Here is a 27,045-nt window from a genome sequence, read left to right on the forward strand (position 1 = left end):
TGCTTAATTTGTAAATCATAAGGTGCCGGAACGCAAAGTACATATGACAGCACAGGGTTGACGAGACGGACACAGGTCCCGGAATATAAGCAGAAATGGTGCTGAAAAAAACATGCAAATGCCCACTTGCCATGCTGTGGGACTTATGAGCCTCAATTTCAGATAATAATAATAATAATAATACATTGTATTTCTAGAGCGCTTTTCAAGCCACACAAAGACGCTTCACAAGAGAGATGGACTCACAGTACCAGCAAAACAATCATAAAAAAACAAAAGCATAATATCCATGGTATGAATGTTATGACAACAATTTAAAATTATTTAGGCTATACTCTGCACAGCACGGGCAATTGTCCAATTAACCACAGGTGGGACTTACAGTCAGCAATTAGTTTCTCAACAGGTCTAACTTGTAATACATAAAAAAAAGATTGGCACGGCGGCCTATTTAGCTTACCATATTTAGTTGTCCAAAACATTCCTTGTTGTCATTGTTCCTTTTCTGACTCGTTTGTCTGTCTTTTAGGCATGTTGAAATACCGTTTGATCCTAAAGTTTTTTTCTAATTTATGTCAGGGGCTGATTTGTTGGTGCAGCTTTTGAGCGTATCAACAAATCTCTGATTCTTTCAAATGACGTAACATTTTTATAAACAACATTGTTACCAGCATCTCCAAGGGGCCGCTGTCCCATTTCGGTGTGACCGGCATTGCCAATTTGGCATAGAAGAAGAAGTGGGTGAGCGTATGGGGGGGGGGGGGGAAGAGAAAGGAAGCACGGTGTTGAAAGTACCGCTAACCAAAAGTACAGATTGGAAACAACATGTAATTTTTGCGATATGTTCTGTAAATGTATCTATGCATCTTATTTTATCCCCGCGACCCGACCCCGGAGCAAGCGGAAGATGATGGATGGATGGACATTTTTTAAAAACGTTTTTATATTGTAGCATCTGTCATCGGCACGGTAATTTATACGTCAACGCAGGGCTCCTATTGGTGCGCCAGCGCGACGCTCCGATTGGTGGACTGCATAGCCGCCTGCCAGTGACTTGTTGTTTGTTTTGCATTAGGGTGGCGGAAAGAAGAATAAAATGAGGGGGTAAAAAGCATCAAGGTTCCTGTGTTATTTTCGCTGCCAAGCTTTACTTAGCAAGCGTTACAATTTGAAGAGATTGTTTTCTGTTCAGCCCAAATGCTTGATGAAAAGTTTGGGCAACCATGACTTAGAGTGGTGCTCCTTTCTGAAAAGCACAGTGGTCCGTGGCGTTATTTACAATAGAGGGCGCAAGCGTAGCAAGTGATGACGATGAGTTCATCGGGATCATCGCCTCACATTCACCTCTATATCGCTCGGCACTATATTATCATTGATATCAATACACAAGAGGTGCCGGATCGGACTAAATAAGTCCCGGAACACGTGGAATCCAAAATCAAGAGGTGCCGGAACACGTTCCGGCATGATCAGGCTCAAATTAAAACCCCTGCGCCCGGTCCAGATACATCGAACATACAAGTGCACAATCAGTTGTGTCATCGAGTCCACAAAGCACACAGACACATTTGCAGATTGATCGAAAAGGCTCCTGAGCTTTAATCGGGGTCAGGAATATACTGTTTAACGTCTAAACAAGCAAGCACACGAACACAATATGACATAGACAACCCAAACACTTGGCCTTACTTGGTAATAAAAGGAGACATCTGGACTTGTTCGTAACAGGCAATGTTCACACTCGGTCACGATGACCTTATCGCACTTTCTTGAAACAAACAACTCACTCTTGCATAATGGCTCTGGTCGGGCAGTTGAACATGTCGGATAACATGGGCTTCAGACAGGTAGGCCAATGTAACTGCTTATAGCTTGAAAGACATGAATCACTCCAAAAGAGGTGGACACACAGCCATTATGCTAGCTAACGAATACGCCACTGCACCACTCAACTTCAATACAGAGCAACTATAACTTTTGCTCATTGGTTCATGTTGCTTTGTTTGCTCATGTTAACAAACTTGACACTCTTTACAGCTGCTATTTGTTTTAGTGAAGCATAAGGTCTGATAAAACAGAGACAGCACAACAACACAGAACAATTTAGTAATCATGCCACTTTTAAATATTTTGCATAAAATCAATATAAGGCATCAGTGTTGTACTGCATACGATTATGGCTATGATTAACGCCAGCCCATGACTGAATTCCAGCCGTGATGATATACAGTTGATATTGCTTAAGTATGCTGAATTTTTGCATTGGATCTCATTATACAGGTGTAGCTCATATCAAGGCCTGTGTTTCCACCAGCGTAATGGCAACCTGACAGAATGACTAAGCCACACACGTTTAACCGCGGTGGTCGTCGCACGTGACAGCATGGTGCCGCGCCTGTATACCGAGCGGGTCTGTGATCCGGCTGTGATGAGAGGCTACGTCGGAACCGGGCCGTGCACACATCATAACGCCGTACGCGGTGCGTATCTGCACACGCGTGCTCCGTCAGCTGCTGGCGAGTTTGCTGGCAGGCCCCGAGCACACGTACCGCACACACATACACAGAAACAGAGAGATGCCTGCTCAGATCAAAGAGAATAAACATTAATGGCAAATAGGTAATCTGCTCCCCTTGTCTGTTTTACATTTCAGGGCAAGATTGACTGCCTCTGGGGGACCGGGCCCTCCTGATTGAGGGCACGGGAAAAAAAGGGAAAGAGAAGAGAGAGGGAGTGAGCCACGATTAATGGTAACCACATGATAGACTATTATTCTTATTTCATGTATCTTTTCATTCCTATTCATACAGGAGCCATTGGAAAGAAGATAATAATGTTCTCTGCTTTCAGACGGCTCGCTATAGTCCTAATCTTGCCTTCTGACTCACACAGGTAATTATTCTCATTTTTTTTCTGCTTTCCATTTCATCATTCGGCATTATTTCCCACCCACTCTCCTATATTCAACACAAAATTTCAACTTTTACAGTTGCCTTCAAAGTTCCAATCCCCCTTTGACTCCCTCCTCTCTTGGGTCGTCGCACTCCCACCATTCGTTCATATTCAGCTATGATGCGTCAGGGTGGCGTTGCTGGGTAGGTGCGTCATATTCTTAGTGTCTCACATCCTATCTATGCATCCATCATGAGGCCCTGTCCACTCAATCCTCTACTGATCTATCAGCCACAACCTCATATACACACACACCATACAACTGTCTAATATCACTGGAAGCACCTGTACAGTCCAAGTAAGCCTTGCTCTCAGTCCACTGTGGTGACAGAACAGTTCATTTACTAGACAGTGGATATTAAAAAAAAAAAAGTTCTACACATCCTGAAATGCCAAGTTTTTATTAAAGACAATTCTAAACTTTTACGACCATAAATGTGACCTGTAACCGGTGTGACAAAAGGCTGTTTTATGTTGGCAATTAATCCAAAAATGCTAAAAATCTGGTGTCTGTGCTATCTAATGGTCGGTAATCATGCAGTACGGTACTCGTCCATATCAGTAGGTGTCAATTGGCAGCTCATTACTATGGATGAGAATTTTTAATCTCAGATTTTACTTGCAACTATTCGACAAATCTATAAGCAAGAAAACTCGCAATTTAACACACATGTTGGCATCGGCTACAAAATAAACCACACATTTTTCAAAGATGGACGATGGGCTGTCTCTTCCTCGGCTTGAAAATTCAATAGCAATTAATTTCGTTATGTTTCCAATTTAATTTTACTATTTTTTCAGTTTGCCATGTTGAGAATTGCAATGTTTGTTTACAGCTTTTCGTTTTACTGCGAAGAAAGCGGAAATTACGTTTGGCCTGCCATGATATTTACATCATCAGCCTTCACGCTGTGACCAGGGAATTTATCGGCTGCTCTCATGCATGCATGACATTATACTAGGACGCGATCCGGTTAATGTCCGTGTCATCGCCGTGTCAGCCAACTCAGGAAATTGCTTTCAGACATAAGGGCAACCAGTTTAAATCCTGGAACTTAAAGCAACACTTGGTAACTTTTCAAGCTTTATAAATTTTTTTCTTAACATTTGTGATAATATGTTGACTGAAAACTAGTTGAATGACACCTCCTCCTCCACCTTTATATCTTGAGGGGGTCTGTATCACTTTCAACGGCACTAATTAACTTTGAGGAGGGTGGCAGGAATCCTGCCACACAAAAAAAAAACTACAAATGTGCTGAGTGCTTTACGCCATACATCACTTCCAACTTTCCTCATTCATTATAAAGACGGAAGTCGACGCAAATGCTTTCACGCGAATGCTGCAAAGATGGCAGCGCAACAAGAGACAAAAAGTTTTTTTTGAGGAGGAAAAAAAAAAGAGGCTACCAGGATATACAGAATAAACATTGACCTGGTTTTCCCTTGCTGGCGTGACACCCCCCCTCCTCAACTGAACTGGTCAGCGCTGATGACTTCCGGTGGGGTGGGGGTGTAGCCACACTTAGCCACACGGTTGCTAACCGGCATATGCTATTGTTTAGCCACAACTGGATTCATTACCTTATTACTATTAGTCCTTCACACAGCCGCTGGAAACAGAAATGTTCTTTAATCCATCTGCAGGCGACTGGGAGATTGATTTTTGATTCATTGATTATTTCACGACACTGTTCAGGTGTACGCTGGTCCTCATGGGAAACGCAGCGCTGGTTGGTATGGGAAACGCAGTCTTCCCTAAAGCAAAACACTACCGCTTTTGTCCACCGCCGTCGCTAAAATCGACCAAACTGAAAAATTGCAAAGTGTTACTTTAACCGGAGTTCAGCAGATGTCTGAAAGGGGCTTAATTAAGATGCATGATGCTGCGCTTAACTGACTAGTAAAATACAAAATGTTAATTATGAGTAGGTGGTTAAACGCAAAAAAAAAAAAAAAAAAGTCACGCACATTCCTATTAATTACTTTAATAAGTGATGCATAAGAGGTCAGAGTTGCATTGGGGCTATAAGTAGCGGCTAGCTAGCGAAACTATAACAGTGACATTGATGGTAAAGGTTTTTAAAAAGATGTGAACTCAGAAGTAGACAAAATTCATTGAATGGCGGTCAAAAGGAAGCAAAGACTGATGTAAGGCAATTAGCAAAAGCTATCTTTCCTTGGGATTCACGAGAGAATGTACAGAAGAATTGAACATAGCGTGATTAACTTTCAACATGGATGAAGTGATACCAACTCCTATACAGAACCCAAGGTGTCACATTGAGTGATTTTGTGTTTGATTCCTATTCAATACATGACTTTATGTTGTTAATATAGTCTACAGAAAGTTATTTTTATATCTTTTGCTGGTGGTGTCGTGCCTTTGGATTTTTTCCATGAAAAAAGTGTGCCGTGGCTCAAAAAAGGTTGAAAAATACTGGCGTAGGGAACTCTGCCTAGTGCCAAGTGAACCTGCAAAAGTGCAAACATCCATCCATCCAGGTTTTGAAGTGTGGGAGGAAGCAGGAGTACCTGGAGGAAACCCACGCAAGCAAGGGGAGAACATGCAAAATCCACACAGGAAGCCATTGGTGGTATTCAAACCTGGAATTTCTCAACCATGAGGCAGAGGTGCGAATATTGCCGGGGGAAAAAAATACCAAAATTCCATGATCAACTTCTTACAGTTTTATAAAGCAGTCTAATTGATACATATTTTTTTTCACAATACAAAATTTCACTGGCCAACTTGCAGCTCTTCAAATTCATATGTATTCACAAACATACAGCATACAGCTTGCTGGTCACGTGATCATATTGAATTTAGCATTCAAATACTATGGGCTCAGATTGCAGCTCTCATTCTACTCAATCGCAACACATTATGTTGAAAATATGGATACAGCTATGTAAACAATTTGGATAGTATTGTGTGTTGCTGCTGTAAAATTGGAATTTCTCCGTTACAGTAATAACTATGACTCTCTAATGTTTGTCATACAAAAATGCCACTGCGCATTTCTGACAAAATTGCTCTCAATCCCTCTGGCACCTCCTTCGCCTCTTCCCACCTGCTCCTTGCTAAGCTGATTACACAACTTTGGTAATCACAGCACTGCGTTTGTATGCGCCAATGTCATCGGCTGTAGTTCTAAATCTCCCAAATCCCCCACGCCTTTCATCTCACGCCACTCCGACACTGCCGTTTCCTGACAGATGTTCTCATCACCGGCGCTGCGGTGATTGACTGTTCATCCTAAAAAAAGTGTGGCTCCTCCCCCCAAAAAGTTGCACAACAGTGCAACATTAGCCAGCGTGTCAGATGTCTCACTCCAAGTCTTTCCTTTATGGTAACTTTTATAATGAGGATATTAAAACACCCATTTGTGATTAAAATGATCTAAATTCTCCAACCGCGGCCGCATGCAAATAAACAAAGAGCCCCGCGAGCTGCATACATTACAACAACCTTTTCTCCGCGTGTGCATCTGTGCACGTCTGTGTGTATGTGTGAGGGATTTAAACAAAAAAAAATGCATTTAACTGGTTCATTAGCAGCAGATTAGCTATGGTAATGACATGGGGGCACCACACACGGAGCCTTTGCCTTTATGTTGCTGAAAAGGATACATAGGCTTCTATGTATATTTGTGTATGTGGTGCAGGTGTGTACACATAGGTCTCACATGAATAAATGAGTCCCTTGAAACGCAAAATCCAGATCCATAGGATATCATGGTAGTAATCATAATTCAACAAATCAACGTATGCGTAATCATGTTTTAATCATAATAATGAGTGAATAGAGTTGTCATTAGAAAAGACTTCAAGGTCCAAGTGAATAACTGATGCTAACGACTTAAACTCTTTACATTCCCTTCTTTTTCCAATCTGAATAACATTAACATTGAACATATTACTTTACAATATCATTTAAGAAGCAATTTTTACTGTTTAAATAATCACACTAATACTAATAACAGTAAATTAAATTCATCAAGCTTATCAAACACCTGATAGAACTTTTTAGTATATACAGTGGGGCAAATAAGTATTTAGTCAACCACCAATTGTGCAAGTTCTCCGACTTGAAAAGATTAGAGAGGCCTGTAATTGTCAACATGGGTAAACCTCAACCATGAGAGACAATGTGGAAAAAATAAATAAATCAGAAAATCACATTGTTTGATTTTTATCAAATTTATTTCCAAATTAGAGTGGAAAATAAGTATTTGGTGACCTACAAAAAAAAGCAAGATTTCTGGCTGTCAAAGAAGTCTAACTTCTTCTAACGAGGCTCCACTCGTTACCTGTATTAATGGCACCTGTTTTAACTCATTATCGGTATAAAAGACACCTGTCCACAACCTCAGTCAGTCACACTCCAAACTCCACTATGGCCAAGACCAAAGAGCTGTCGAAGGACACCAGAGACAAAATTGTAGACCTGCACCAGGCTGGAAAGACTGAATCTGCAATAGGTAAAACACTTGGTGTAAAGAAATCAATTGTGGGAGCAATTATTTGAAATTGGAAGACATACAAGACCACTGATAATCTCCCTCGATCTGGGGCTCCATGCAAGCCACCCCGTGGCGTCAAAATGATAACAAGAACGGTGAGCAAAAATCCCAGAACCACACGGGAGGACCTAGTGAATGACCTACAGAGAGCTGGGACCACAGTAACAAAGACTACTATCAGTAACACATTGCGCCGCCAGGGACTCAAATCCTGCACTGCCAGACGTGTCCCCTTTCTGAAGCCAGTACACGTCCAGGCCCGTCTGCGGTTCACTAGCGAGCACTTGGATGATCCAGAAGAGGACTGGGAGAATGTGTTATGGTCAGATGAAACCAAAATAGAACTTTTTGGTAGGTTCTCGTGTTTGGAGGAGAAAGAATACCATACCCACTGTGAAGCATGGGGGTGGAAACATCATGCTTTGGGGCTGTTTTTCTGCAAAGGCACCAGGACGACTGATCTGTGTGAAGGAAAGAATGAATGGGGACAGCAAGGGCATTGAAGATGAGACGTGCCTGGGTCTTTCAGCATGACAATGATCCCAAACACACAGCCAGGGCAAAAAAAGGAGTGGCTTCGTAAGAAGCATTTCAAGGTCCTGGAGTGGCCTAGCCAGTCTCCAGATCTCAACCCCATAGAAAATCTGTGGAGGGAGTTGAAAGTCCGTGTTGCCCAACGACAGCCCCAAAACATCACTGCTCTAGAGGAGATCTGCAATGAGGAAAGGGCCAAAATACCAGCAACAGTGTGTGAAAAGCTTGTGAAGAGTTACAGAAAATGTTTGGCCTCCATTATAGCCAACAAAGGGTACATAACAAAGTATTGAGATGAACTTTTGGTATTGATCAAATACTTATTTTCCACCATGATATGCAAATAAATTCTTTAAAAATCAAATAATGTGATTTTCTGGGGGGGTTTCCACATTCTGTCTTTCATGGTTGAGGTTTACCCATGTTGACAATTACAGGCCTCTCTAATGTTTTCAAGTGGGAGAACTGACTAAATACTTATTTGCCCCACGGTATTATCATGTTTAGGTCAAGCTCAGATGGGTTACAATCAGTATTGCGGGTCGTTACGCAAAAATGTAATGTATTACACATTTGCTAGGTTGCTGGTACAGCGTGCCATAGGAGGTAAGTGAAATTTTAACAACTAACTAACCTCATAGTTGCTGCTAAAGTAACGGGCGCCAACTTGCACCCCACACAGCCTTTAAACAGCAACGTGGTCAACAGTCAATTAGGATTATTAGTTAATGACCCCGGGCTTGCACCTTAATATGCAACTTCCGGTGTGTCACTGCCCGGCGTGCCTGCGCCCCAGCTAGCCTCAACCGGACTTCCCTGAGCCAGTGTCCCCCGCATCAACTTAACATACAGAAAAATTCAAATTTCCAAGTTCGACTGATTGAATTCAAATGTCCTTAAGCACTAGATACTAGCAATGTAACTGTAACAAGATAAATATTACTCTTTGCGCTTGTTACTGAGAATAGTCTTGTTTTTTGTTTTTTTTACAACGCATTACACCCAACACTGGTTATATTAGAGACAGATGATTATCCAGCACAGATACAAATGATCAATGGCAAAAAGTTCTTTTCACCTTCTGTCCCGGCTGCGTGACCTATGCGAGCGGTGGCTCCTTCCTCTGTCGCCGCTACGACTTCTCCTCTTACGGGATGAACTCTGGGACGAGCTGCTGCTTGAACGTCTCCTTCGCCTAAAAAAATTAAAATAAAATACGCAAATAAATTTTTAAAATGTAAACATAACATCCGACTCAATCATTAGGATCACAAAAAGGTGGGCAAGGTATAACTTTATTTTTCGATTTGGTCCACTGCGCATTAACATTATCACTAATGATAATTATCATTACTGCTTGGATTCATTTAGAATTTCATTTTATAGCTCAAACAAACCACTTGAAAGTCTCCTGGTGTAAAAGCTGTCAATCTGATGTTCTAACAGCTACTTTGCATCAGAGCATATAGCCACAGGGAAGCACAGCCATCCTACGTGCCCTACTGTTCTTCCACAGGGGCCTTTTGGTGCTCTGCTGCTCTTTGAAACTAGCGTAGAAGCCATTTTGACAACACAACTTGCACAGCACTCTTATTGATATCGTGAACAGGACACATTTATAAAGCAGATTGCCAGTAGGTTTGAACACTTTTTTTTCCTCTTCTTTTGTTGCACCAAAAATGTATGTTCAGACAAAATACACACGTGTGCACTATGAGAGATACCACACAAGGTTAATGAGAAGCAAATACAAGAGGAATGATTACAAAAAGCAAGTGGTAGTGTTTCAAAGATGCAGGAAGGATGAGTTAGTACGTACTTTGTGAGGTTGGATCCCATGAGTGAAGACTTGTGAACCAATTCACAAGTCAACACTCCACTCTTTTCCGGAAGATGATGAGTAAGCTCACCCAAAAAATGAAAACTCATCCAGAAACCTTTAACTTGTACAAAACTTTTTCTTGTTCACTTAAATTTCATTCCTGCTATTCGCCTCTATTACAACTCTTATATAACGCAAGTGGTGAGAAGTGCAAGTTTCAGACTAATGAAGTAGATTTTTCAGGTACCTATACTTTGCTAATGTGTTTACTCATCAATACTGTTCAACTTTTTGCTATGCCAAATTGGTGGCAGGTGTATGTTGGCTTCTATTTACTGTACAATGAGTTCAAATGTGTTTGGATGAACCTGAACACAGTCCCAGTCTTTATGAGGGTGTGCACACTTGTGCAACCTCGGTAAGTTTTTTTTTTTTTTTTTTAACTTCCTCTCGTTCAATTTGCGTTTAACTTAACAAGTTCCTCTGTACTATTTGAACCCTTGATCTCAGAACTGTAAGGCGTAGTGGCCACCCATACACCTTGCTACATACAATGTTGCGTGTTAATTGATCAAAATATATTGTTGAGCATGAGCAACGAGGGCTCCCTGGGTTTGATTGCCCCGCCCTGCGCAGACATGCAATGACTTCCCATCAGCAGTAATGGACCTTGACCAGGCCTCATAAATAATTACCATCAATCGGCCTTGTCTGAGCATTCCCACGTAACTGTGGATGGATGAAGGCTCTAGTCACAAGAATCTCATAAGGGAATGTGAGCCTTGCAAAAGCCGTCTGAATCCACCGATGAATCAATAGCAGTTTAAAAGAATTTTTACTCATTTTAATAGTGTGAGAATCAATCGTCACAACATGTGCCAAAATACTATTCATAGACGCATAAAAAAGGTAGGTAGAGATTCGGGAATTCTTATTTTGTTTAGATTAAGCTTGGGATTTATCATCATATACAAAGAGATGCATTTTTAAGAAGATTACAGGATGATTTTTAAAATGTATGTTGTTCCATTTGTATATACAGTGATCCCTCGCTACTTCGCGCTTCAAACATCACGCCCTCAGTCCATCGCGGATTTTTATTTTAATTAGAAAAATAGAGTATTTTTATTTTATAGAGATGTCCCGATCCGATCAGGTACTGCCTCTGAGGGGCCGTTTACATGGTGACTCTCCGAGAAGACGAAAAATTTAATGTTTGCATTTATATGGTTCCGTCTCCAATCGAACAATGTCGCAATTCTGCATGAAAACGATGTAGTATTCACGCCAAGCCCTAGGGGGCAGTGCAGATTTACAAGGCGACAGCGAATGATGCACTTTGACCTCCTCATCCCGGAAAACAACATGCCCGCCCACTCCAAGCAATGGCATTTTCTGTTGTTCAAAAAGGCACAGAAATGGAAACATTCAACATATTTAAATTAAAAATATTATGAAAACAGTAAATTAAAGCCGACGTTCCACCATTTGCGGGTTTTAATCTTTAATACCACCGCTGCGCACGCTCATGTGATGTGCGCGAGTGCTTACGTAATCGAAGCGAAGGCGGTTTCCATTCATTTGAATGCGCTGCGACCCTTGTAATCGAATTCTTTCACTTTGGAGGCAGGATTCAGAATTTTTCGTCTTCGCCGACACCATATGCACGGGGGCTATTCTGCTACTCAGTCATTGTGTCTTCGTGTCGCAGAGTCGCCATGTAAACTGCCCCTGACTCTCCTTCCTACTGCTTTTCTTGCTCAGCAGGCCGCTACAGCTTATTAAAGGTAACGATGAGTGACAACGGTGCTACTTTGATCTTGCCAGAGAAGCTTGGGAGCGCTACCTTTCAAAGGCGCCAAGTCTTTTAGCTTGTTCAAAACTAGCGGTAGCAGGGTAAGTGGATTTGAGACGACTCACTCAATGAAGCATTTAATAAAGAATTATACTTCAAGGGGTGGGGGGGACATGTCTTATATGTATCTCTTTCCAATGCTAAATCTGAATAAATACATTGAACACGCCCAAAAAAAAAAAAAAAAAAAAAAAAAAACTAATGTAAATAAGCGACGCCTCGCGGATTTCAATTATCCCGAAAAACGAGGGATCACTGTACATGGAACTCGTTCAGTTCAGCTACAGAATGGTTTCAATCCGTCCAACCAACGTTTCATTGTGTTGGTTCACTCTTAACATATGAAACCAGTTCATGTACACAATACGTAGTAAGCCAAACAGGGTTCCAAAAAAGTGGGACGTAACAGTCAGAGGTGGGTAAAGAAGCTAAAAATTTTACTCAACTAAGAGTAGCGTTACTTCAAAATAATATTACTCAAGTAAAAGTAGTCATCCAAAAAATGTACTCAATTACAAGTAAAAAGTATCCACTGAATACTCAAGCCATGGGTAACATTGTGAGTAACTGCTTATTTTTGTTTGATTTTTTTGACATTTTTTTTTCTCTCAGTACAAACTTAACTATATGGACTGTTGTTATAATGATACTGTACAATAACCCATTATATAACCACATTTGGCCAAAGGGGGGAAAAAAATCATTGAATTCCAACGAGGAATAAAAACAGCATGAGTTCACTGTAGTGGAGAAAATAGTTCCTCGTTTAAATAGTGAATACAGTAGTTTCTTCATAGTTACTATTATGAAATTACGAACTGATCATATCTCCGGTTTTCCGTGGTCAATCGGTGCCAAATAAAAACTGGGAGAGAAGATAAAATCCACACTTTCGAGTCATGTTAAGGGCAGCGCTCAATTTCAAATATTTCATTTTTTACAGTGCTTTAAAGACGCCACGTGATTGAACAGGCTAGCGCGATCACAGAACGGCAAGCATTCGTCTGATTGGTGTAATGGAGTCATGTGCTTATTGTTGAAACATCTAATTGGTGAAATTAGTAGAGCTACTCTTGACACTGCTTGCAAAAAAATAATAAATTTAAATATGTAGAATAAAGAGGGAAAACCAAACCACTCATGTGTAGCCCAAAGTAGCGGAGTAAGAGTGGCGTTTTTTTCTTCAAAAAATCTACTCAAGTAAAAGTAAAAAGTATGGCTTAGTAAAACTACTCTTAGAAGTACATTTTTCTTAAAAAAATACTCAAATAAATGTAACGGAGTACATGTTACGCATTACTACCAACCTCTGGTAACATCACTGATTTTGGTACCTTTCACGACTTTTGACACTAAATCAGTGAGCCCCCCACCCCACACCTCTCCCAGATCAGCTTGAGTTGAGTGTTTTAGGGGTTTTGACAGTACAGAGGCAAGTCCAAATTTAGTGTACTGTATCAAAGTACATTTTGTCATAGCATGCCAGGCAGCAGTACTATGTTTTGCTATTTTGATAGTTAATGGCTCAACAAATCAGTGTTGTTAATAACGGCGTTACTAACGGCGTTAATTTTTTCAGTAGTGAGTATTCTAATTAATTACTTTTCTCATCTTGGCAACCGTTACTGAGGATTTAAAGGCGTACGTTACTATGCGTTACTACGTGGGGTGAATGACACGAGAAAAGTCTGTGAGAGACACGGACTCACAGAGACGAGAGAGCAGAGCAGGAGTGGGAATGAAGGAAGGGAGTTGTGACGCTGTTGCAAACGCAATGCTAGGTGGCTCCAGTAATACCTAACTGTAGCCGATAGCCTACAAAATACGCCCACACGATGCTACGGTAGATCTCCCATGTATATAGAACTAGGTGCGAAATTACAGACACGGCGGCGTTAGCACATGTATAGAGAACTAGATGCGAAATGATCGACTCGCCGGCGTTAGTAAACTGCCGCAATCTTAAAACAGTAGACTTCTCAGGAAGGCTCTGTTGTAGAGAACCTTCCTAGCAAACCTAAGTAGCGTTTTTATCGAAAATACTCCTAAACCGGCAAAATCTTGACTTGAATCTATCTTTATATGATGAAACAGTTTTAAAACTTTCACACGTCGAAAGTAGACAGAAGGTAACTAATGCAATAATGGGAGCAATTTTAACAACTTTAAAGGTTGATTCACAACATTAAATGACTTCCAACCATAGCAAAGTTTACCATGTTTTTTTTTTGGGGGGGGGGGGGGTGGAAAAAAAAAAAAACATTAAAGGTAACACCAGTTACTTTGCCAAGTAACAAATTACTCTTATATTCAGGTAACTGAGTTACTAACTCAATAACTTTTTGGGAGAAGTAATTAGTAACTGTCATTACTTTTTTAAAGTAAAATTAACAACACTGCAACAAACATGCCGTTTTTTTTCCCCTTGGGTTTTAAAAATGTGATGATTCTGCCAAACGCTAGTGACACGTGAAAACAATATACAATTGTTAACCTTGAATTACACTCATACACTAATTTAGGTATGCTCCATCCTTTGAAACCTATACTACGGAAAATTTGGCGTCAACAATGAATCAAAGATGTACCTTTTTGGAATGCCTGCGGGAACTGAAGTATCCAGTAACAGCCCAAATTTTAAAAATGGTCATTTGCAATGCACGATTCTATAAGGAATTTTGTTGCATTCAATGTTCACTTCACCTCCTGTCTCGGTCCCTGGACCGTGAGCGACTCCGGCGGCTGGATCTGTGGCTCCGGCTACCTGTCAGCCGACTCCCGGAGGAGGAGGATGACGAGGACGAGGAAGACGACGACGAGGAACGGCGACGCTGTTTTTTCTTTTTCCTGCTCCGGCTTTCGCCCTCACTGCTAGATGAGCGTCGACCCATGACTGGCTCACTGCCACATAACAAATAAACACGAGGTTGCTCACAAACTTTTACTTGTGGCATACAACAGAGCGACCACTTCCACGTCAATTAGTCCCATTCAACATTAAATACACATCGAGGCAACAGACAACACATTGTAAAAGGGACTTCATGGGGAATTGTGTTGCTTACCACGGAAATAATGTATGGCACTGACTGCCTGTTTACACTAGCTAGCGTGCTAGTAAGGCTAACTCTACAGCACTACGTTCGAATTATTTCTTCAATCGCAACCCGATTTGCTGCACATATGTCTCGGGTGGATGATATTGACATTCGAATACTAAACTCAAACAGAAAGTGAAGGAATTGACAGTATCATTATTGTACATCCCGCTTCTCACCGTTGCCGAGCTCCACAACACACATGCGGCACACATCCAGACAAAAACAGTCAAACTAGAGCATGTCGTTCGGGTTCAAGCCAGCGTAGTCATGCCCAGATACATCGATCGATTGACTACTTAAGTCTGGTACCGTTTCCATGCGTATCTTTTATATTTATCGTTTGCTGATTCGCCATTCATTCGAATGTAAATTATATTATGCTGTGATTTACTGAATATGGATTTAAAAGAAACAACATTTTAATTAATTTATGAAATAATATTTTATTATAATTATTATTGTAATTAATTTCACGACCAAATTAGTTTCACTATAGAGTATATCAAGAATGCTTTTCTCTTTTCTTTTCTTTTTTTATTATTAATATATATATATATATATTTTTTTTTTTTTTACAATTTTGCACCATAGAAAACTAAGATTAAAATAATACAGCCAAGTAAGTGTTCATCAAAAATATAACTGTAATTATAGCATATCTGCAATACTCAATTTAATTTATTTAATTATTTATTTATTTATTTATTTATTTATTTATTTTTAACCTGGCATGTTTCGACGAGTTATCACCGTTACATGCCAAGTTAAAATGAATCTGGGGTGAGATGAAGAATTTTATTTACACTGTACAAGGATATGGACTCTATATTAAACAATGTGCACAGTTTGAACATAAACATTGTGTTCAAACCAAAGAAAATAAAAACTAACGAGTTAAATACTGATTAGATGAAAACGTATTCCACAATAATAATCAAAGAATGTTGGGAAACCAACAGTCCCTTTAGATTAAATGTAAAGGAAACAAATTTAAACCCCGAATACAATGAATTGTATTTTAGTATACAGTATACCACTAGAAAAGACCACTTTGAGAATTGCTGGACTTATTCCGCAATATATATACATTACGTTTTATTCAAAATGCTTATTTCATGGATTTCTTTCATCTTTCCTTCAACGATCATGCTGTGCTGCTCTTCCCAAAAGTGTCCAGTTAATTGAAATGTGTTCCTTCGTGCAGGAATACAGTATCAAAAGCATTTCTCTGCACCTGCACGTTTGTAGCCTCGAGCTCATTTGCATGAGGTCATCAGCGTCACAACACGAGAAATAAACACATGAAGGGAGAATGTTTTCTCTACAAAGTACTGTTGAATTCATAACACGATTTGCCCGCAACACTTGAATTCAGGGTTTGGTGGGGGGAGTCGCAAAGATAAACAGGATGCTCATCACCTCAATTAGGCAGCACGCAATGCTGCTTTGGGCTGCGGCATTACGGGAATAACATTAATTAATGCTTAAACGTTCAGACACTGAAACGTCGTTAATATTTAATCTGGAGGGAATTATTATCATCACGTCGTAGAAATTGAGATACATATAGATTATCAATAAACACGGCTCATTTAGGAGAAAAAAAAAATCCTTGCTCTTTTCTCTTAATTGCTCTCATTGTTTATTTACAAATATAGGCCATAATAATTCCAGCGGTAATTAGCGAGCCCATTGGCAACGCATACTAGGAGAGGGAGAGATGCGCTATAATTGAACGTTTAGCTGCTATTTAACAACATAAGGACGTCTTTAAAAGGCCCGCTGAGGATTCCTATTAAACTATATATGTAGTTTCAGAAGAGATCATTCAAGGCGTTGCATATAAACATTTTAACTTGCAAGTCAATTAAATAAAATAAACATAAATGCAACACATATGTATAAGTTATCATGAAATTCTCCTCGCAATATAACGAAACTTAATTTAAAATAAAACATGTATTTATATTAACTGGACATTCTATAAATATTTGGGGGGGGGGGGGCTAATTTAGTGCCAAAATTGCAATAAAACAAACCCAGGCCCATGTTTGGGCCCTGAGCCTCATTTTTGGAAACCCTTGGATTCTACTATAATCTTAATATCTTCATTTATCTGCATTTTTTTCCCATAAAAGATACAAAACGATTTCCTTAAGCAGGAAATGTTCAATATTTGCACACACAAAAAGTCAAAATCTATACATGATTGATTCTATTGTTTGTTTTGTAATATTGATCAGAGATGAGGATGCTCTCTCGATATTTTCACATATTTCGAAGCCACTCCCCTGCAGAGAGAGAGAAGGAGAGAGAGCAGAGAGAGAGGAGAGCTGAGATTCATTGCATTCTCTCGGGTGTTTAAAAAGTAACTCAGGACAATAGCAGCGAATGAGCGCTTAATTAAATTAATTAGTCCTTCTTGTCAATCTTGGATTAATGGCCAATAGCTGCTGCGGCGGTGGTGCTTAATGTTCCTTTTTTTTCACTTAAGGGTGGATGGAAGGAGGAAGAGGAGAGAGGGAGGGAGGGAGAAAGATGGGGGGGGGGGCTCATCCCGGCATCCTGAGGGGAGGTAATTTGCACGGATCAAGGGGGCAATGCGCCGCAAAGTATAAATAGTGTGACTTCAATCGAGGATCACCAGCAGGTTCCACAACTCCGCTGTACCAAAGGAGGGAGAAATTGGCCGTGGAAGACGCATATTTACGTCCCATTTTCGGGCGCCTTCCCAGAGAGTTGGCAGCAGCATCACCTCGTCTCGTTTTCGAGGGGCCGCACCATTGATGTCTTAAGCTGCCGTGGAGCAAAGGGACAAGGGGGCTACGGCGAAAGTCTGCCTGACTGATTTTTCCTTCTTTGAGAGAGGGAAAAAAACCGAGAGTGTGTGATGGAAGAGCTCACCGCCTTCGTGTCGAAGTCTTTCGATCACAAAGTCAAGGAGAAGAAGGAGGTGATCACCTACCGGGAGGTGTTGGAGACCGGCGCGGCGAGAGCGGCCGGTCGCGGCGGGGAGCCCTTAGCACCGGAGCCCGGGAGCAGGGAGGAGGCGGCGGTCGTAGCCCGGAATGTGGCGCTCTCGCCGGGAAGGGAGACGGACGTGCTCGGGTCAGAGAGGACCAGGGACGCCGGGAGCCCCAAACTCATTGACGGTAAGGGTCGTTATATGGATCCGGTGCGGAAGGCTACATAAATTGACTCGCTGAGTTAATTAGCACATTTTTAGGAGATGAAATCAAGGTGTAAAGTTGTTGTATACGACGAAAACTATTTTTTTATGAAGGATTAATCCATTAAAAATAAGATCGCAGACACCCGTAAAAGGTTCACGTATTGATCATTTATGATAAACCATTGACATCATCATTTTGAGCTCTCGCACGATTGTTGGAAAAATATGAATAGAATATATCTGTTAATAATTTTACATAATGGAATTTCATTTCATTTTTTAAAATGCTATTAAAGTACTTATTGATATGTTTCCCCCTAAACGCTTATGCGCTTTAGGTGTAGCTAAACTGTGTGGTTCCTTATATCAATGCGTGCACTGTGAGGAACGGTTATATCATGTAAAATCAAGGTTTCATAAAAATTTCCAAAGGGTAAAAAAATGTATATATTCTATCATTCTATTAATTTACTATCGTAATAAATTAGTTGCATACACAGTTTATATCTTTAAAAAACGAATTTACTAGTCATGCGTTTGTAGATCAAAATGCGTCAACAGTACACATGCTTTCTTTCTATCTCTTTTCTTTTTTATTTTACTTATTTATTACGATGATTATTTATTTGATTTAAGCGGCCTCGTTCAACCTGGCAATGCGGGCTGCGTGTTTCCCCGCGTGGCTCTCTCTCACGCACGTAAATACACACACATGCTCGTGCACACATAGCAAAGCTCCAACAGTGGCGCGCACACAATTCCTTGCATATTTATAAGTGCTTAATAATTAAAGAGCTTTATGTAGCTCGACAAAACATCCGAGCTGTGATCCTCTTTTTGAGGTTTGGGGAGGGGAGCGCTCTGATTCACTTTGCATTGCTTTCATTGCCCCGACCACACTGAGGCCAAGCATGCACCTTTCTTGTAGTGAAGTGTGAAAAACCTGCTAGTCGTGTGATGGCTGTCATTTGGGTTTTGAAGGCACCACGGATGTGAAGGAGAGAAAAGAAGAGTCCGGGAAACCCATGGAGGACGAAGCGCAGACCAAAATCAAGCAGAGGAGAAGTCGGACTAACTTCACGTTGGAGCAGCTTAACGAGTTAGAAAGGCTCTTCGACGAGACGCACTACCCGGACGCCTTCATGCGGGAGGAGCTCAGCCAGAGGCTTGGCCTGTCTGAAGCCCGCGTGCAGGTCAGCCAACACCTGCTTTTCGTACTGCATGCGCCCATACAATTGATAATATGGAGAAATGCAATGCAATAGATGAATTAGATAGCAGGCACGACGAGTTGCAAAGTCTTTACAAATGTGACAGAGAGTCTTAAGTAATATTAATAAAGGATAGTTATATATTTACGAAGATATATATGGAATACAGCTACACATAGTAATACGAGTAACGAGTAAGGAAGTAAAACAAAAATGTAAAACAAAAACTTGCGAAGAAAACAAAAATATTTTGAGGGAAAATTGCACGCAACTATGAAACGAAAACGATGAAAACCACCTCAAAAAAGTCATTCATGTAATATGAATGAACAAACCAAATGAACAAGGGGTTTTAATTAAAATGATTTTTAGGTTTTTGTTGTTTTTGTTTTTTTAATAGTAACATTACTCAATTAAATGTTTCATTTAATAATCATGCATTCGAGCTGCTTTCTCTATGGAATAATCAAATTAGTGACTCAAATGACATAATAATGTAAAAGCTGAATTCAATATATCTAACATATTTTGATATTTGATTTTTTTTTTTTAATCATACAAGTTCGATGTTTTAAAAAAGATAATTAGTCTTTAATTTGGTTTGGGGAAAAACGTGTTCACACCTGGAAAAATGAAATGGTGGGATATAAATATTTATGTTTAAACGAAAAATTATATGTATATAAAATTCGTTGCGTTCTAAAAATTAATTATCCTTATTTATTTACCATGTAACCACATATTCAATTGAATTAGTTGATTTTTCATTTTAATTCACTTTCGTGTTGACTGACATATATTTGCTCTTTCTAATGAAAAAAAATATTGACTTCTTCCCTCATTTTTATCTATTGTATCCCATTCTAACAACAAGGTTTATTCAATTAATGTGTTAACAATCTCACTTGGGGGCTGTACGTGTGTGTGTGTGTTTACGTCACGAGAGTGCACATGCTTTTAATCCTCACCGTCCACAATGAATGTGTGTGTGTAACATGTCGTTGATACCGTGAGGGCCCACGAGCAAAAAGACCATCTGGGCAGAAACCCAGTGAGGCTTTCCAAGGAAGGATGGAGCGAGGGGGGATAAGGGGGTCTTTAGGCATAACGAGAGAATTAATATGCAGCATATCTGTTGTGAAAAATACATGGAAATAATAAGAGTGCTCAACAGATTTTCCCCCCCGATTTTTCTCCCCTTGTACTTTAGAATCTCCCCAATTGTGTGGAGGGATTTGCATATATTAAATGCTTTTATTTTCAAATCAGAATCACCATAAGCACGTCTGCTTAATATAATAGTTTTTTGTTTTGTTTTTAACCTGAGCACTTTCCTAGCATTATTTTCTATTTCTTCCTGCCTCAATCGATGCTTTCTTTTTATTACCGCGATACATCACAAGTGTAGCACGCAAAAGGTTCAATAAATGTAATCCACTGACTGCCACGTCGATAATATTTCCTCTCACAATATACGCATGCAGCATTTGGGCTAATTTAAGTAAACACGCTTTCCCGCAGAGTAATTTAATAAAGACTTTTTTTTTCAACGACATGCAGTAATTAATGATAGCGGTCATTTAATGAGAGGAAAGCGTTGCAACGAGAGACGGAGGAGTAGGAGGGAAAGCAAATTCATGGCTGCTACTCGATAGCGCAGTCCATTCAAAGTCTGCGGGGACACTCATGTAGAGAAAGATGACACCCGCGCTGACAAGGTTATTTATTACAAGGCAATCGTCCTGCAACATCTCCACAATTTGCCTCAATGCAGGAGTCGATATTGCTGTCGCCTTTCCTTTATATACTCACAGGTTTTACAGCACTGTCTCCATGCTTATTTTTAACGCGTATTAATATTTCACTCAATCTGGGGAATTTTGAAACGTCTTTTAACGTGGTTGCTGTCTCTTTAAGAGGGTAGACCCAACAAAATTAATATGAATTCTGTGTATTCCAACAGGTTTGGTTCCAGAACAGAAGAGCCAAATGCAGGAAGCAGGAAAACCAGTTACACAAAGGTACAGTATTAGAAATAGCAATTTGAATGCAATATCATGTATTTATGCTGCAACAATGAATGATGCTGTACAAGGCATATGCTATTCTGCCTTCAAAAGATTATACCAAGGCATGGTGATGAACTCAGTTTCTTATATAACTGCCCCCCCACCCAACCCAAAAAAACAAAACAAAACAAAACAAAACATGAACCTAATATCAAAATGATCTACTGTAACATTTAAAATCAATGCTGCTCTTAAATAAAGGAACAATATTGAACAAACTAACAAAACTACTTGAATGTTTTCATCAAATTTATTTTCTACGAAGGTTAACCATGTAGCAAAATCAACCAGTTCCTGTAGATTAAATGTATAAATATCGACTTTTAAAGTTAAATACAACTAAACCATTTTCAAGCAGTGATTCATTCTTTTGCAAAGACTTAAAGAAATACACGCATTTTTCCTTCAACAACCAAATAATTCTGAGAATAATTCAACCACGGATCTCTATACCAACTACATGATCATCAGTTGTGCTGCTTGAAACAATAAAACACCATCAACCTGATTTGAAAAATATTAATGTACTACAGTGTCAAGAGGAAAAGGATGACCCATTGTATAAAGAAGATGAATACTCTCTGAAAATGAGATACAATTTCGCACAAAGTTGCGTTCAAGCAGACAGTTCAAACATAACCTGATTGCTCGAGAGAGCAATTCTCAGCGGACAAGCCAGGAATCTCGCTAAACTGCACCAATTTCATAAAGTCGAATGAGCCAAGATTCATCCTGATGGTTGTGAACATCTGCAACTACAAGAAACATTTGCTCGAGATTATTGCTGCCAAAGAATGGTCAGCTATTAAATGCAAGCAGTCACTTACTCCTTTACCCCTGTGAATGAGTGTACATGGACTTGTCGTCCTATGTAGATTCTCATCTATTAATTGTATTCTACTTACTACTCTAGGCGTCCTGATCGGAGCAGCCAATCAGTTTGAGGCTTGTCGTGTGGCACCATACGTCAACGTGGGGGCTTTACGGATGCCCTTCCAACAGGCAAGTGTCTCTTTGAAATTGCCTTGAAATGTTGTTGCAATGGTAAAGACAGATTATAGCACACAGTGCCAATACAGCATGGCCTTGCATTGACATTGTAGCATATATGATGTGTGTTACCTGCATCTTGAAGCAAAAAATCCACTAGTGCTTCTTCAGTAATACTTGAAAATGTGATGGAATATTTATTTTCAATTTCTCACTACAAAAACATGGATTAACAGTCATGAAAAGTTGATTTGAAATAGAACTTTTGCATTATTGACATCTGAGACACAAAACACAGATTGTACTTTATGATGCAAAGTGACACTTTGCACAAAAACCTTCGCCTCATATTGATAGATATAATAACATATGCTATTTACATATGTGTTGAGTACATTGGTGGGAAACATTTTTTCCCTCACTACCAGGGGATTTTTCTGGTGTAAAGAATTCAATAAGGGCCTTAATAGCTATTTTATGAAAGTGTTCATTATCATACAGTATGTGACTAGTTTGGATAGTAAAGCAATTCAAGGGAATATGAAGTTATTATATCGAAAATGTGAGAATGATCAGATTTTGATGAAAACGTCATCTCTTAGAAATATGCATTTTTGTGTCCAGACTTAAAGGGCGCCTGTATATAATTCGCATTGGTGGGTTAGATGTTTATTCATTTATTTATTTTTAATGGATGACACCTTATATGAGGTTTAGTTCAATTGAATTGGATGAAACACTTTCAGGGCCCTCAAACCAGTTGTGCTATCTGCAATGCCCACCAGTTTGGCCCGGGGAATACTCAATTTCCTTTAAATGGGGGATGTGTAATTATAATATTTTTTTGGGGGGGTCATATTTATTGAAAGTGATTAAAAATTATGACTTGACAGGCACACTTGTTAATTATCCTCTATGAGAAAAAAAATGTTCCTCAAAATTGATACAAGGAAGCACGACGGTAGAGCAAATATTAACAAACAAACAAATTAATTCCCTTCCGCTCGGTGGTACATAATTATGCAGTTCATAAAAATAACCCCAAAAACCCCAACTTTAACTATGTAAATTTCTAATGTGTAACACTTAATATTTTACCGTGACAAGGTTCATGTTTTAAAAACAATTATTACAGTTTGAATACGACTCAATGTTACCACGGGAAATGTATAACTTATCACACATAATAAGTCAAAATGTGCAATTTATCATGCTTTTACATGACATTTATGATGGCATAATGTGAAATTTACGTTGTAATGTTAAAATGTGAAATTTGCCAACCACAAAAACGTGACACTGACCTTTTTTTGGAACATTGGTGGGTTAATGTTTTAATGTAATTTTTTTTTTTTTTTTTGGCTGTCTATTTGATGTGGAGGGTGGGGAAGTTAGTTGTTAGTGAGAATTGAATCACTCTCTGAGGCTAACTAGCATTAGTTTTCACACCCTTAGAACTGGAAAAAAATGTTAAGTTCAAGTGAATGTCCCATGACCACTGCGAACTTAACGCATGTTCTCCCCCTTCTCTCCCCCCTCCTGCGTGCGTCCTGTAGGATAGTCATTGCAACGTGCCGCCCTTCTCCTTTCAGGTGCAGGCACAGCTGCAACTGGACAGCGCCGTGGCACATGCGCAGCACCACCTGCACTCGCACCTGGCCGCGCACGCCCCCTACATGATGTTCCCGGCGCCGCCTTTCGGCCTGCCTCTGGCCACGCTCGCCGCCGAGTCGGCGTCGGCAGCGTCCGTGGTGGCTGCCGCCGCTGCTGCTAAAAACACCAGCAAGAACTCGAGCATCGCTGACCTGAGACTCAAGGCCAAGAAACACGCGGCGGCGTTAGGCCTGTGACGACGATGAAAATGACGACGGGAGCTAGGGCCACGCGAGGACACTATTTAAGTTTTTCCAACGAAGGACAACTAGAAGAATAAAGGCTATTTATGAAATTATGAAAAGGGACCGTCTGATAGATAGCCGATGGGAGTGATTTTTCTACGCCAAAAATAAACAAAAAAACGGCCCTTGTGGCAGGAAGAGGAGGAGGATGCAGCTGGCACGGTCGATACTTTGTCAAACAAGGCGAACCATTCTGCAGTCTGTTTTAACATCTTATTATTATTAATATTATTATTACTTACAGAGGCTGGCCTCGTTATAGTTCAACACCAACCCTCCAAAAAAGGAGCAGAGCGGATCCCTACTCGAAATGATTGCATGAGTCAACACGCTGACCTATATGACCTTTTTTTTTCCAATATAAATTTGGGCAAAGGTGAAGCTAGACAACACAAATGTAAGATCATAATATATGTTTTTTTTTTTTTTTTGCTATGTGGTGTTAGATCTCCTTTTGAAGGAGGTGCTTATGTTATATACGTATATGACAGTATATAACAAAAAATGACTGTAAAGCGGTACGGGCACATGTAAAATATGTTTATACACAGGAAACATTCATCATTTTTGGTTCTTTTTTTTTGTATTTTACTTAATTTGTTAGCCAAGTGCTTCTGTATTTAATGTTTTTTTTTAATTACTTTTTTAATTAACAACAGTGAAAGTAAACTCACCTGAGACACGGGTTTTGTAAAAAAAAAAAAAAAAAAAGAAAAGAAAGAAAGAAAAAATAATATCCACGACAACCTTTTTCATCATATGTGAAACGTGCATCCACCAAACCAAATTGTTTTTTTTTGTTGTTCCTATAATAAATTAACTAAAGGTTCTTTATGAGTTGACACTTTTATCTGACCAGTAGGGGCTCTTTGTTCGGAATATTATTTATTGGTAAAGAATTGTTTTTAAATAATTCATGACCGCAGCGCAAGTCTTTTGATAACGTCACCGGTGACAGGTCCGTTTAGCGAGGAACATCGCTTGTTCCCCTGCCAAACTCATGCATTATGCATGCTTTTTGGTTATGGAACATTTGAAGAGGTGGACTGATCATTTTCAAGAGAAAACAACTAGGAGATAACAGAAAAAAGAGCGGTAAAGTTTGGCCCTTAATTCTTTATTTTCGCAAAGCCTCATTAGTTTGGTCTACCCTGCCAGACACACTTCCCGTCATCAGTGATTGATTGCTAATTGACGTCGGCGATTGTTGAATCAGTTGTGGTCAAAAGGGCCTGTCGGCCATTTTTGTTATGACAATGACTGCAAATCAAAAGGAGGTGGAGCGGGCCTATGTGTGAAAGCTTGATTAACGCCTGCGCCTCACAGATTCATTTCCTGACATCTTAATCGCATCTTATTGAACAAACACGTGATGCGATCATAGGCAGGCAGATTGCCTTACAAATCCCCAAATATCCGCACACAACAACAGTGTCCTGAGCTATTAATTAATAGCCAACTCACTCTGAGGCTGCATGTGTGTGTGTGTTGGCGTTCAGGGGGTAGGATCTAGACGCCAAATCTATTGAGTTATTGATCGCCAGCCTCGCCGGTAATGGAGGAGACGGAACTGGGAAACTGAACTGATCGTGGGAGCATGCCCTGTCCCACTCGGGAAGATGCACTCACAGGCCATAATATTTAAGTACATGCAAAGCATCGAAATAGATACATTTAAAAAAATATATGGCGGAAAACACAGACAAGACTGAAAAAGCAGTTTCTGCTCTTGCACTCCTCTTTAAAAGAAACTGCTGTATTTTAAGCCAAAACAACTGTTGTGTTTGCTAGACCAATATGTCAATATGCTGCCATAGCAGATTCATGGCGCATTAAGCCCCCAAACTATTTGTGATTTGCCCTTTTTACTCTGGAAACCCCCGTTAACAGATGTCGCGCAACCGCTTTTGTTTCAGCTCAGCCATAAAACAAAGGTAATTAATAGGGTTGTTCCGATCATGTTTTTTTGCTCCCGATCCGATCCCGATCGTTTTAGTTTGAGTATCTGCCGATCCCGATATTTCCCGATCCGATTGCTTTTTTTTTTGCTCCCGATTCAATTCCAATCATTTCCGATAATTTTTCCCGATCATATACATTTTGGCAATGCATTAAGAAAAAAATGAATAAAACTTGGACGAATATATACATTCAACATACAGTACATAAGTACTGTATTTGTTTATTATGACAATAAATCCTCAAGATGGCATTTACATTATTTACATTCTTTCTGTGAGAGGGATCCACGGATAGAAAGACTTATAATTCTTAAAGGATAAATGTGACTTTGTATATTGTGACTAAATATTGCCATCTAGTGTATTTGTTGAGCTTTCAGTAAATGATACTGTAGCCTTTTAACTGTTCTGCCCAAATGCATGATGGGAAGTGCAACCATGACTGTGCGTAGTGGCACCAATTGATATACCTTCTCTGCGTTGGGCATAGGGTGTTAAGGAAAAGATCAACTACTACCTTTCTTCCCCACATTGCTTCCCACGATATTTCTAATTGTTGAGAGAGGGATTTTGAGGCTTTAGCCAACTAAAAAAAGGCTCCAACGACTGCCAAAAATCACTCTACTCATTTTACGCTGCCTTTTAGCTCTATATATTGGTAAAACGGTGCCATTATAGATTGAACGCAACAATGCGTGAGTGGGTCGTGCAGCGCATGTGTTAATTCCGTTAAATATTTTAACGTGATGGATTTAAAAATAATTAATTACCGCCATTAACGCGATAAATTTGATAGCCCTACTTCAAGCCAAAACTAAAGACTCTGGATGAGTGTAAGACATTTTGTCTTTAACGTGAAATACAATTTGAAAACGATACAATTTAAAAATATATAAATATTAAAAAAAGGCATGTCCAATATTTTTTTTTGCCGATTCCGATACTTTGAAAATG

The 27,045-nt window shown here is 39.7% G+C and overlaps 2 protein-coding genes across 4 annotated transcripts in view; one reads left to right on the forward strand and one right to left on the reverse strand.

Moving 5' to 3' along the window:
- rsrc1 (arginine/serine-rich coiled-coil 1) overlaps positions 1 to 15,076 on the reverse strand; it is a 318,330-nt gene extending 303,254 nt beyond the window's left edge. The window contains exons 1-3 of one of the 2 annotated variants that reach the window (XM_057838118.1): positions 14,967 to 15,076; positions 14,393 to 14,590; positions 9,091 to 9,207 (exon numbers count right to left, since the gene is read on the reverse strand). In XM_057838118.1, coding sequence (XP_057694101.1) covers positions 9,091 to 9,207; positions 14,393 to 14,580 — 305 coding nt within the window. In that variant the 5' untranslated portion in view covers positions 14,581 to 14,590; positions 14,967 to 15,076. The other variant, XM_057838119.1, reaches the window with a different exon arrangement.
- A 2,312-nt stretch (positions 15,077 to 17,388) lies between these two features.
- Positions 17,389 to 26,279, forward strand: shox2 (shox homeobox 2). 2 transcript variants are annotated; one of them, XM_057839272.1, is made up of 5 exons: positions 17,389 to 17,942; positions 18,944 to 19,155; positions 21,137 to 21,194; positions 22,156 to 22,244; positions 23,789 to 26,279. In XM_057839272.1, exons 1-5 carry the CDS (start codon positions 17,681 to 17,683, stop codon positions 24,080 to 24,082), a joined length of 915 nt encoding a protein of 304 aa, XP_057695255.1. In that variant the 5' UTR covers positions 17,389 to 17,680; the 3' UTR covers positions 24,083 to 26,279. The 2 variants fall into 2 exon arrangements, with proteins under 2 accessions (XP_057695255.1, XP_057695256.1); XM_057839273.1 differs by having other exon boundaries at positions 23,825 to 26,279.
- Positions 26,280 to 27,045: the final 766 nt, after the last annotated feature.

This window comes from Corythoichthys intestinalis, chromosome 6 (genome assembly GCF_030265065.1).
Source record: "Corythoichthys intestinalis isolate RoL2023-P3 chromosome 6, ASM3026506v1, whole genome shotgun sequence".
NCBI classification, from domain to species: domain Eukaryota; kingdom Metazoa; phylum Chordata; class Actinopteri; order Syngnathiformes; family Syngnathidae; genus Corythoichthys; species Corythoichthys intestinalis.